The sequence below is a fragment of the Penicillium cosmopolitanum genome (genome assembly GCF_028827165.1).
Source record: "Penicillium cosmopolitanum strain IBT 29677 chromosome Unknown utg000003l:1.0-3747932.0:1.0-3751027.0, whole genome shotgun sequence".
NCBI classification, from domain to species: Eukaryota; Fungi; Ascomycota; class Eurotiomycetes; order Eurotiales; family Aspergillaceae; genus Penicillium; species Penicillium cosmopolitanum.
In genome coordinates, this window is record NW_026622673.1 from 2,691,733 (window position 1) to 2,703,222 (window position 11,490).

General features: G+C 50.4%; 6 protein-coding genes across 6 annotated transcripts; 3 read left to right on the forward strand and 3 right to left on the reverse strand.

Annotated features, from left to right (window-relative positions):
• Positions 1 to 1,674: 1,674 nt before the first annotated feature.
• N7509_001065 (MYB DNA-binding domain protein) lies at positions 1,675 to 2,650 on the forward strand (the record flags this gene model as incomplete). The annotated part of the gene is made up of 2 exons (XM_056625702.1): positions 1,675 to 2,132; positions 2,233 to 2,650. The coding sequence occupies 2 exons, from the start codon at positions 1,675 to 1,677 to the stop codon at positions 2,648 to 2,650; spliced, it is 876 nt and encodes a 291-aa protein (XP_056494284.1).
• Positions 2,651 to 2,977: 327 nt separating this feature from the next.
• On the reverse strand, positions 2,978 to 4,093 carry N7509_001066 (tRNA (carboxymethyluridine(34)-5-O)-methyltransferase; the record flags this gene model as incomplete). The annotated part of the gene is made up of 3 exons (XM_056625703.1): positions 2,978 to 3,464; positions 3,797 to 3,921; positions 4,013 to 4,093. The coding sequence occupies 3 exons, from the start codon at positions 4,091 to 4,093 to the stop codon at positions 2,978 to 2,980; spliced, it is 693 nt and encodes a 230-aa protein (XP_056494285.1).
• An 810-nt stretch (positions 4,094 to 4,903) lies between these two features.
• Positions 4,904 to 5,990, forward strand: N7509_001067 (TBCB family protein; the record flags this gene model as incomplete). The annotated part of the gene is made up of 3 exons (XM_056625704.1): positions 4,904 to 5,185; positions 5,308 to 5,527; positions 5,650 to 5,990. The coding sequence occupies 3 exons, from the start codon at positions 4,904 to 4,906 to the stop codon at positions 5,988 to 5,990; spliced, it is 843 nt and encodes a 280-aa protein (XP_056494286.1).
• Positions 5,991 to 6,338: 348 nt separating this feature from the next.
• N7509_001068 (Cupin domain protein) lies at positions 6,339 to 8,438 on the reverse strand (the record flags this gene model as incomplete). The annotated part of the gene is made up of 5 exons (XM_056625705.1): positions 6,339 to 6,571; positions 6,641 to 6,904; positions 6,954 to 8,057; positions 8,153 to 8,310; positions 8,377 to 8,438. 5 exons carry the CDS (start codon positions 8,436 to 8,438, stop codon positions 6,339 to 6,341), a joined length of 1,821 nt encoding a protein of 606 aa, XP_056494287.1.
• A 260-nt stretch (positions 8,439 to 8,698) lies between these two features.
• Positions 8,699 to 9,730, forward strand: N7509_001069 (ribonuclease H2 catalytic subunit RNH201; the record flags this gene model as incomplete). The annotated part of the gene is made up of 1 exon (XM_056625706.1): positions 8,699 to 9,730. One exon carries the CDS (start codon positions 8,699 to 8,701, stop codon positions 9,728 to 9,730), a length of 1,032 nt encoding a protein of 343 aa, XP_056494288.1.
• A 216-nt stretch (positions 9,731 to 9,946) lies between these two features.
• On the reverse strand, positions 9,947 to 11,309 carry N7509_001070 (peroxisomal membrane protein PEX16; the record flags this gene model as incomplete). Its single annotated transcript, XM_056625707.1, has 4 exons — positions 9,947 to 10,070; positions 10,132 to 10,975; positions 11,044 to 11,079; positions 11,156 to 11,309. 4 exons carry the CDS (start codon positions 11,307 to 11,309, stop codon positions 9,947 to 9,949), a joined length of 1,158 nt encoding a protein of 385 aa, XP_056494289.1.
• Positions 11,310 to 11,490: the final 181 nt, after the last annotated feature.

An 11,490-nucleotide genomic window follows, 5' to 3' on the forward strand; every position in this document is an offset into this window, starting at 1 on the left:
AGGGGAGGGGGGGGTGTTGCTGGTGGCTGGTGGCTGGTGGACCAAACACTACGTACGGGAGAAGTGCCTGTGCGGATACATACAAACTGCCAAGCCCTCAGCAAAAATCCCCGAGTGGTCACACGGAAACTGAGGCTGCAAACCGCTCCGCTCGGGGCTGCTTGGGCAAAAGGGAAAAAAGGAAATGAAAAAAAAAAAAAAAAAAAGGCAACGGATGGTGGGACTGGGAACGTGAACTTGACTTGAACTGACGCGCAAGACCCCAGATCCTGGCAAGAAATGGGCCTCAGCAATGGGCCATTCTGCGTTAGTTCTAGTGGAGCGCCGTTAGCCTGCGATCTGGGTCCTGCGAGGGTTTTAGTCGCAACGGCATGGCATTAGGGCGGGTTAGCGCCTGGGCCGGCGCTGTCCGTGGCGCCCGTTGTGACTGGCCAGTGCGGCCTTTAAAGTGTCCGTTACGCATCCTCATCTCATTTCAGGATGATGCGGGTCCAGGAGTCTTCTACCGGGGGAAGAAGACGAGTTCTAGCCAGGAGATGTGATGGAGTGGATTGACCAGGCTCTCTGTACGAGTATGTACCCAAAGGTATGGATGGGATGGGATGTTCGTCAGGCACCATACAGAGATAGTCTGTGTTTCTCCTTTTTCTCCTTTTTCTCCTTTTCGTTGTTTTCACTAAAAGGAGGGGGGAAGGGAAGAAGGTAAACAGTCAATAGTAAACAAGGTGTTCGATGTCATAAACGGTTGAAAGAGGGGAAAGACTGGAACTGGAAACAAGAAGAAGGGTTTGACCGCTCAGCATCTTTAATTAAAAGCAGCAGAGCTGAGTGGATCGGGGATATTGTGGCTCTGCTTTGCTGATTCTTTGGGATTCTTTGGGGGGGGGTTTTTTCCTTTTTAATTTCCCTTTTAATCAAATAAAAATAAAAATAATAAAAATAATACACAATATTATTATTCCCTATACCCTTATTTGATTTACCATACAGTACCATAGTCTAACTACTCTCTCTCTCTTCCTTACTCCATCCCGGCTTTTAGCTGTCATTGCCAATCGACATCTGGTTTCATCTTCACGTTCTGGACTCTTTCCTGATGCTTTCCCTTTTCCTCTTCTCTTCTCTTCTCCCACGCCCTTTTCATCCTCACATCTCCATCTTTTGATCTTGTCTACACACCTGAACTCTTTTCGAACCTTCTCGAGCCGCCTTTTTTCTTTTCCTTCCACTCGTCTTCCACGGTACTCTTCAGCCGTCATTCTGCCGCGCGCCTCTTAACGGCTTTACCTCTGACCTCACCATTCGTTGCACGAGACCGTGTCTCTTTTTGAGTTTCTGCTCGAGCCCGGAGCTTTTTGAACGTGGATCCTCGTGGTGATCATCACAGACTGCCTCGTCTAGCAAAAATAGAGATATACATCGCCCCTGCCAGTACCTCTGCAAGCCAGAACTCTGTCGTCATCTAGACTTGTCACGAGCTTCATCTTCATCTTTCGCCTTCTTGCCTTTATTTCCTCGTCTCCTCTCTTTATCTACTCCCTTCTTTTTCTCTCTCTCTTCTTTTTCCTTCTCTCTCCTCTCTCTCCCTCCCCCCTCACCTATCGTTTTTGGAGGGGGGTTTATTTTCTATCTACTCCAACACCTCAAGACCCGACCTTCCCCCCCATCGCGCATATGATTGCGTTACAACATCGGCCTATCTTGCCGCCCGCCAAAGTGGATATCTCACTGCTACTCAAGCCCCAAGATGAGGATGAAGCCCCGGGCATTCCTACGTCTCTCTATCCACCCAGATCCCTCTCGGGGCTCTCGGGGCTACCTCCGGTCTTGACAGGCCCATCTCCCAGCGTGATCCCACCACCGCTGATCAAGACCGGTCCAACAGGATCGGCAAAGCGGTTGCAACCTGCGCACACGGCTGAGTCACCGGCTAAGAAGCAATCCAAATGGTCTCCCGAGGAGGACGCCCTTATCATCGAGCTGCGGGGCAGCGGGATGAAGTGGGAGGATATCAGCAAGCGACTGCCTGGCCGCAGCGCGATTAGTTGTCGTCTTCACTATCAGAACTACCTTGAGCGCAGGAGCGAGTGGGATGAAGATAAGAAGAACAAGCTGGCAAGGCTGTACGAACGGTAAGAGAGAGAGAAACACACTTGACACCATCAGAATGGGATGGGTTGGGGTAATCCAGTTGGGGATAGAGAAGAAAAAAAACAGCTAACAGTCGAATAGATTCAAGGCGGAAATGTGGTCTAAGGTCGCGGAGGAAATGGCCATCCCATGGCGTGCAGCGGAAGCCATGCACTGGCAACTAGGAGAGCAGGAAATGGCCCGCCGCGCAGGCGTGGTGCCATTTTCCTTGTCCAGCACTGCCATTGATCCCCCCACCACCAGAACTCGTCGAGCGAGTACCTCTCTATCCCGACCACGAAAGACTTCCCTCTCACGCGCTATCCCCGGTCATCCTCCCGGCATGCCACCTCAACTGCCTTCCCTCGAAGAGCTGACCGCCGGTGTGCCCGCATATGCACCACCTGCCCCGCCCCCGCCAAGAGAGTATTATGGAATCGGACGACCATCAGAGATGGCCATCCCCCCGCCGGGTCTCATGGGTCCTCATCTGGGAATGCCCCCACGAACCCTGCCCTAGGATGAACTTGACGATCATGCCTGAACGGCTTTCCTTTGTGCTTCTTTTTTTTTTTGATTGATACGAATTGCATAGCGCCGGCTGGAGGTATACCGTGATTTGTGGGAGGCCATGAATTGCATAGAGAATTTCTCCCCCCCCCCCTCTTTTGCGCCGAACTGTTCCTTTTTTTTTTTCTTTCCTTTTCACTTTGATTTGGAGGGGGGAGCCGTTGTCGGCGCGGCGCTTTCTCCCCCGCCCCGTTCCCCCGCGACATCCCACGTTGCATGTTGATGACGATCTTTTCGAGGCTGGTTCTTCGAAACAACAATGTGACTGGGATTTCATTCAGGATGCGGGTTTGGGTTTGGGCTTGGGCGTCGCAATAGCCCACCAATTATCCTTCTCATACCCCGACTCCAAAACCTGTCCACCGGCTTGCTCGATATCGCGCTCTAGCTCCCCTTCCTCATACAGATGATAGTACCGATGGAAGGTCTGCTCTTGCCCTTGATCCGACTTGGACTTTCGAACCCAAGGAACCATGATATCTTGGGGATCACCTTTATCCCAACCGCGACGACTATCCTTTTGCTCCAGCGCCCAGGCATAAACCAGGAATTTCCCTCCTGGTTCCGTCCCCGAGCCCGGTTTTACAGTTCGCAATATCTCGGCAACTGCCTCGACTCGCCGCTCTGGAGTCGACATGTGGTGAACCACTGCGATGGAAATTGCAAAGTCAAAGAAGGCGTCCCGATGCGGGAGCTGGAGAATGTCAGCCACCACGGTGGAATGGGGCTGATGCTGCATTGCAATTCGCGCCAGGTTTTCCGATCTGCGGCAGCGCGAGTCAGACCAGATCGAGATTGAGATCGGGTTTTTGGGCAAAGGGAAAGGAAATGGAAAAGGAGCAATGGGAATGGGAATGGGAATGGGGGATTATCATATCATCGCATACAATTTCAAAGAAAACAAGAAGAGAAAAAAAACAAGTCAAAAAAGAAATAACAACCCCAAAACCCAACAAAAAAAGCAAAAAACCAAACTAGAAAATTCAATTTATACAAAGTATAGAACAAGCAACGCAGATGATATATGACCCCTCAAACTCATCCATACCAAAGTATTCTTCCAAAACTTTTCAAAATAACTTAAAAAAAAACGTACCTATCCGAAGCCACTATAAAGACATCCTTATTGACGGTCAAATTCTTCCCATTGCCACATCCTACGTCCAGACCAACAGACCCGGGAGACTGCGCCTGAAGAAATTGTTCCACGATGGGCCAGGCCTGTCATCATGTTTAATCCCAAACTGATTAGTTGAGGGGTTGGTTGAGGTTGGCGGGGTGCGCCATTCCTTAAGTGTTTCGTTTCACTTACCTTGAAACGGGTTGCGGAGAAGTGTCCAGCAATCTGCTGATACACTTCATGTACATGATTTTGTTCATACTCGTCGGCCATCGTGGGAATGATATGATATCAGGTTTGGTTTGAGTGTTTGATTTGATGTTTGCTGATGGCACGATGGCGGCGTTGAAGTTGAACCCAAGCGAGAATTCACGTGACTGGCAAGTATCCACTCGGACAATATACGAGTACTCGTAGGTAGTGCCAAAGGATCCGCTCTGTAAGAGAACTTAATAGAAACATAAAACATAAAACACAAGGGAAAAGGCGCCGGAGATTACTGGCCCGGCCAAAGCCTAAACTCATTCCGCAGGAAAGAGTTCCCGCTTTCAGTAAATCTTTCAAACATTTAATCTCACATCAAACAGCGAGTTCTGCAGTCGAAGTTGAAATTCAGTTCAGTTAGACGATGTATGACTAAGCAGTATTATCCACTTGGTGAACCCGTCGGCAGCACATTTCAGGAGCCCATCGCTTGTCTCGCACCTGGAAATGTGAGTACTAGTTTTCCTTCTCCCCTTGCTTTGTTTCAGGCCAGGGATACCCTGCCTGGTGATGAGCATACAAGATCTTTGTCCAACATTTCACCCGGCCCCTGTGAGATCTGTGGGGAAGTTAGATCTGCGTCCCCCAGAAAGGCAATATCAAAATGTCCGAATTGGATAGGGGGTGTCTCTAAGATGAAGATAGAGACACTTCCTCCACATTTTATCAGCCTATCTACTCTGGGAGGTAGTCTTTCTACTTCTCATCTCCGTACAATGTGAACATTAATCAGGCCAGACAGAGCTAACCTTGCCCATTTAGATCACATCTATCGAATCAAATCAAATCAAATCAAACCCGCCCAGTGCAGCAGTCAAAATGGCATTCCAGCCTACCCCGACAGATATCTCTGTCGTTATCACGGCTGCATCTGCATCCGCGGCCCGGGGCGCCGATGCAGAGCCCAGATTCCTCAACGAGCGTCGGGTCACCCCAACCTGGACCGTGAACCAGCTCAAAGGAAAACTTGAGACTATGACCGGTGTCCCGCCAGGCTTCCAAAGTCTCCGCATCAAAGTCCCCGGACGTCCTGTTCAATGGATGGAGGGCGAGGACCGACGGATTGATGAATGGGGTCTGGTGAAGGGGTGCGAGATTGAGGTAGGCACTTCTCCGCTTCGTTGTCGCCCATCAACTTCAGCTTCAACCTGATTTTTTAACTCCGCTATGCTGCGGGATCTGGAATTTATTCATATTAACATAACTCATTTGCTATCATTTAGGTCCACGACTCTCGCCCACAGTCCATGAGACCTAACTACACTGATCTCTCCTCAGTCGAAAAGTACGAATTACCCAGTGAGACATACGAGTCTCTCCCGAACTCGGTACTTGCCTGGAAAAAGAACCAAAAGCTAGGCCGCTTCGACCCTAATGCCCTTTCACCTGAAGAGGCATTGCGCAAGCAAGTGGAGAAGGATCAGAGTGAAATTTCTACTAAAGGTATGCTATGCTATGCTATGCGAGACAGGCCGCAAGACCTTGCCTTGTCCAATACCAATATGCCGACAAGCAAGTCAGGCCAGTGTTCTAGTTCCAATTGACCTTTTTTGGCGTGTGTGTAGGAATTGCCGTTGATGCCCGCGCTATCATCCTCCCATCGTCCCCGCCGCATATTCGCCGAGGAACAGTTCGATTTGTAGGACCCGTTCCGGCCATTCCTGTTACTGGACCGGGTCGTGAGCTGGAGCGTGAGGGTGAGCTTCCTGCGGACCTACAGCCTATCTGGGTTGGTATTGAGTTGGATGAGCCAACGGGTAAGAATGATGGTAGTGTTGGTGGAAAGAGGTACTTTGAATGTCTGGACAAGAGGGGTGCGTTTGTTAAGCCTGACAAGGTTCAGATTGGAGATTTTCCTCCTCTGGATCTGGATGATGAGCTTGATGACTTGATGGAGGAGATTTAAAATCTAAATCTTCAAGTTGACGTGTGAGACGCAATGTGATGTGATGCAGAACGCATGGAAATGAATATTATTAGACATGTTTGTGAATGAATTTCTAATTCTTACTCTGCTTTCCTCTACTCTACTCAATCCCTCGACGAGGCTACTCATCGCCAATTATAAGAGACAGTAGAATAGATTGAGGGGGAAAAATTGGGATAAAACCGACATCCGGGCCTAGCAATTACAGAACAACACATATCGCTAGAAAAGACACAAAAATAAAATCAAACAGAGGAGGTATCGTGACGCGTTCAACACCGACATGAAGTAGAATCAATGGCAAAATGGAAATAGCCAAGATAGTATTTAATTCCCAGCTTTCTGCTTACCCTTGCGACCTCGAGCGGCTGCAGGCTTGGCTTTGGGCTTGGGCTTAGATGGGCCGGCTTCGGCTTCGGTTTCGCCATCAGAGTTGCCTTGCTCAACGGCTTGGGATGTAGTTCCAGAGTCCTCCTCGGAATCCTCATCAGGGACACAACCTTGTGTAAAGAAAAGTCTTACATCTTTCTCATAGGGATTCGCGAAGCTGTACACGTTGCCTGTCAATCCGTTGTTAGTTATGTTACAAGGGTAAGGTTTTCGTGCTGGGATCCTTGAGTGCCACTCACCTTGGGGGACCTGGAAAACACAGCCTTTGCCTGCGCTGAATTGGACTCCAGAAACGTCCACTTGGACACGACCATTGCAGACGTAAAATACCATGTGCATCTTTTTCGAATTTTTGGGTTTCTTTAAACTGTCTGGTGGCAGGTCAAGAACACCCGATCCAATGAAGGAAGAACTGAGTAATTTGGCAAATTTGAACGTAGATCCCTTGACGCCCTTCGTTTGAATACCAGAGGGGGCGTAAGCAATAGTGTCTATGATAAGGACTGGTTAGAGATTGTACAAATAGTGTGTTGCGGTCGGCTTCTCTCTTACCTGTGACATCTTCTGTGGTGCCTCCAATAGGATCCCATTTCGGTACAATGCCATGAAGAATACCGCCCTGCGTCTCCCATTCGTCCATATTTTCGTCTTCTTCGTCTGAAAAGTCTTCCTTTCGCTTTTTGGACCTGCTTGACTTGGACTTTTTACCACGCTTGCCTTTGCCCTTATTCTCCGGTTCTTGCTCTTCTGTGCGGATGATTTCCTTGATAGTAGAGAGCGGGTACCGCTGGCCCTCTGCGGCTTCTCCATCGCCGTACACACAGCGTTCATTGCGCCAGTAAGCAAGAGGTCTGACAGAGACTCGCCCTGAGCGAGTGTGGGTGGAGACATCCTCGGTTGGGTTCTCGCGCTTTAGGATATACAGACTGCGGCCCTTCAAGGGACCTGAACGTTGGGAGTAATTCTCCACAACTCGGTCCAATTCCGGGTCCAGTGGTTCTTGTGGTTGAGCTTCCTTCGATACTCTCTGTTTCTTGGCCGGTCTAGCCTCGGGGGTTTCCTCGTCAGCAGCGCGAGCAGCCTTCGGCGGTCTACCTGGCCGACCAGCGGCCGATTTGCCTTTGCCGTTGTTGGTAGTTTTGGCTGCAGGTCCCTTCTTCGTCGGCTTGGTTGCTTTTTCGGCTTGTCGTGGCTCTTCTGGGGCGTCTGCATGGTCGCTGTCCGAGTCGTCCAAATCTTCTTCGATGGGTTCTAGGATCTCGTCCTGGATCACAGTGTCGTTGCCATGATCAAAGCTGTTCTCAACATCATCTTGGATGGCAAATGATGTATTTTCGTCATTCTCTTCGTCGGAAAATTCGGTGGTTTCGGGGAGCGCCCTGGCTTTCTGCAAGTTGTTCTTTCCCTTCTTCGGGCCAGCGTTGACCGAGCGGGCGCTCAGAGGAGATGGGTCTCCTCGCAGATTGCCGTTTGTAGCGACTAGACTTCTGCCCTCAGAAGGACTGGAAAAGTCTTGCTCAGGCTCTGGAGAGGATTGCACTACTGGAGACCTCCGGATATTTCGGGAGGAGCCTTTGACTGGTGATTGCGACGGTGGTGGTAAGTTTTGCGATCGATTGGAGGCATTGAGAAAGTGCATAGGGCCCGGCGCATTATCTGGATATTGAAATGCGATATAAGCACATAGCTCGGGGTGTTACACAATTCGCGAGGGGCGAGGGCTGTGTTGTGTTGTGGTGTGTTTTACTCACCATCCTCAATAGACATATCAGAGCCAATAGAATCTTCAACATCGTCTTCGAAGCCATTCATCTTATCGGGCGATTTCTCGGGAGATGAGAACAATCCATCGACTTCTTCCATTCCATGTTCGTCGCGTCGGCCCTCTTTCAGGGTAAGTCCAGTGCGCCTGGGGGTCGCATCAGCATCAGAGTATAGTTTCGCGCGCGCAATTGTCGAGAAAGGAACAACTTACCTTCCTGCGGTTCCGACGTTGGAATAATCATATTCGCGAGCTTTCCCGAGTCCACGAGCCATCTTGGCGGGGATAGCGACAGCGACAGGCAGATGGGGAAATTAGTTTGAACCTGCAGCAGCCAAAGCGTAGGTGTGGATGTGGATGTGGAGGGGAGAGGAGTGATGCGACGGAATTTGGGGGGGGGGAAACCTGCAAGGGAAACGCGCCCACGCGCCAACCACAGCCGACGCGTCTGTCTCCTCCGCGGCATACCACACCTTCTCCTCAACTGGAAACTTCAAGGCTATTTTCCTCATTCTCATCCTCCTTCACACCCACCATGGTGACAAACAAATCAAAGGTCGATGATCCCCAAGATCTCAACTTCATTCCACCAAGTGTGGAAAAAGAGCATGTTCTCTCAGGAGAGTCATACGCCTACTATACACCAATTCCAGCCGCCATCACACCCCACGACAAATCCAATCCCATAAACCCCACAACTGAATCTACACCATGTGTACTGGGCGTTGACGAAGCCGGTCGCGGCCCAGTCCTAGGACCAATGGTCTACGGCGCATTCTACCTCCCACTCGATCTCCACCATTCCCTCTTAGCCGAAGAGCACAGCTTCGACGACAGCAAAGTCCTCACCCCCGGCGTCCGGGCCAATCTCATGCGTCTACTCAACACACCGGGTGAGAATTTATTCGAGTCCTGCGGCTACGCGATCAAACTTCTTTCGGCGCGCGATATTGGTTCCGGAATGATGAAACCGGGTACAGCGGTGTACAATCTTAATGCGCAAGCTATGGATGCTACGATTGAGATTATTCGTGGTGTTGTTGAAGAGCGTGGCGTCGATGTTAAGGAGGTTTATATCGATACTATTGGTAATCCGGCTACATACCAACAGAAGCTGGAGCGGATTTTCCCTTCATTGAAGATCACTGTTGCGAAGAAGGCGGATTCTTTATACCCTTGTGTGAGTGCTGCTAGTGTTGCGGCCAAGGTGACGCGTGATGTTGCGCTGGAAGTTTTGTATGAGGCTGTGCTTGCGGAGCAGTCGTTGGATACAACACCCGAGGGATGGGGTAGTGGTTATCCGTCGGATTCCAAATGCACTGGCTGGCTGAGACGCAACATGGACCCTGTTTTCGGTTGGGGCAACGAGTGCCGCTTCAGCTGGGGTACTGCGAAAGAAATGCTAGAATTGAAGGGTGGAGCACGGGTGGACTGGCCGGTCGATGATGATGAGGATGGGAATGGGATGCTGAGCGACTTTCTCCTCACGTCAGGTCCGAATAAAAGTACCGCAGGACAAAGTGGCATGCAAGAATGGTTTGGCCAGAAACAAGCCGAGATCTTATAACGATATGAACTTTGTCTAGCATTAATAATGAAGCTAATAAAACAATGAAGATACCCTTTCCAATCAAGCATACGCAGAATCAAGAAGAAGAAACATAGGAAAGCCATGTCTGATGCAAGTGTCATAAATCACAGAGAAAATTAAAGTGAGCCCCCTGAATTGAGGGGGTAAAACTGGGTATCATGGAAGAAGGTCGAGAGTGCGAAGAGAATCCCATCACAGCGTCGCAGTTGAAAAGTAGTAGTTATCCCACAGGTATTCATAGTCCTCCACCACGCTGCCTACCAGGTCCAACAGTGGCTTGCCCTTCATCTTGCCAGTAAGACTGTGCAGCCATGACCTAATGCATTGTTAGTGTGTATTTCAAGTTATGGGGAGATGGGGCAAGGAAAGATCCATACTTGGTAATGTTCTCGTAAAAGGCACCCCGCATCAACCACCAACCCATGGACCATCCGCGCTTTCTCAGCTCCTCACGCTCAAGTCCAGTCAGGCCTCGAAGACCTCCCGCAACACGTTCGCGGAAATCCCGCTTAGCGAGTTGTCGACAGCCATACTCCATTCCAAAACCGATCAGCCAGGGCCGCCAGCTTCGCTTATCTTTGCTCCATTTCTGCATCGCCAGGGCATAGACTACTGGTCGCAGAATATAGAGAACCTCCGCCAGCTGCCCTTGGCCGGTAACTCGATGCAGAAGCGTTTTCGGGGGCTTGATGTCATCGGCAGTGAGAACTTTGGAAATGAGATAGTTTGAAACGTCATTGACGTCCGGAAGTGATGGGAGCGAAAGACCAGTTCGAGGCATCGTCCAGTTCAAGTCGGATGACTTTTCGCTGGTGGGGGTCTCCATTCCATTCCAGTCGCTCTGCTCCTCTTCCGGCTGCTCCATTGTTCTGGGGTCAACTTCGCGCTCGGGAAGCGGGGGGTTGACTAAGGGTCTAGAATTTGTCAAACGGAGGAGCAGAATGCGGCAGACTGCTTTGGCAAATTCGATAAAGACAACGACGCGCCATCTAGTCTTCTGCCCGCGTCGGCGCGCTGCCATTTCCCAAAGGAGCTCTGTATATTGGAGCATCTGGAGCGCGAGGGCCACCTGACGGTACAAGGAGGAGCGAGAAGTCCAGTACTTGGTATATCGCGAATGAGGGGTTGGCGTCGGTCGCGGAACGGTTGATGGGAGCCGTGAGATGACTTTCGCTACGAGGGAGTCATGGTAAAGGGACAGGAGCTGGACACCGGAATGGACTATATGATCTGGTTAGAAACGTTTCAAAGAAACAAAGGTCACAGAGAAGTGTAGAGTGTAGACTGACCACATTCTGAGGCGACTTCGGATTCACGATAGCGTCCTGATGAACGAAATTGATACGTTAGTAGGGTTCCCATGCGCCCAGGCGATAGTATTCCGTAGTCGATCGCACTCACCAGGGATGATGTAGGTCAGCGACCGCAAGGCGGACTCGACCTGTCCAACGGAGCTGGAGTTCTTGGTAACGAAGTCTTCATAGAGGGCGAGCCACTTTGATGGTCCTAGCATCGCTGGCGATATGGGATTTGAGATATTCCGAACGGTCTCCATGATCCAGGATGATGCATTGCGTAGTCGCGGAGTCGACAAGGAGAATGGCCGGGGAAGTCACGGGGCGCCAAGACTTGCGGGCCGAGGTTGATGCTTGCGGGCTTCGGAGTACTCCACGGCATTTTACATTTTATGCTAAACTTGAGTCAAAAATGAATGAAATCTTGAGAATCTGATACGA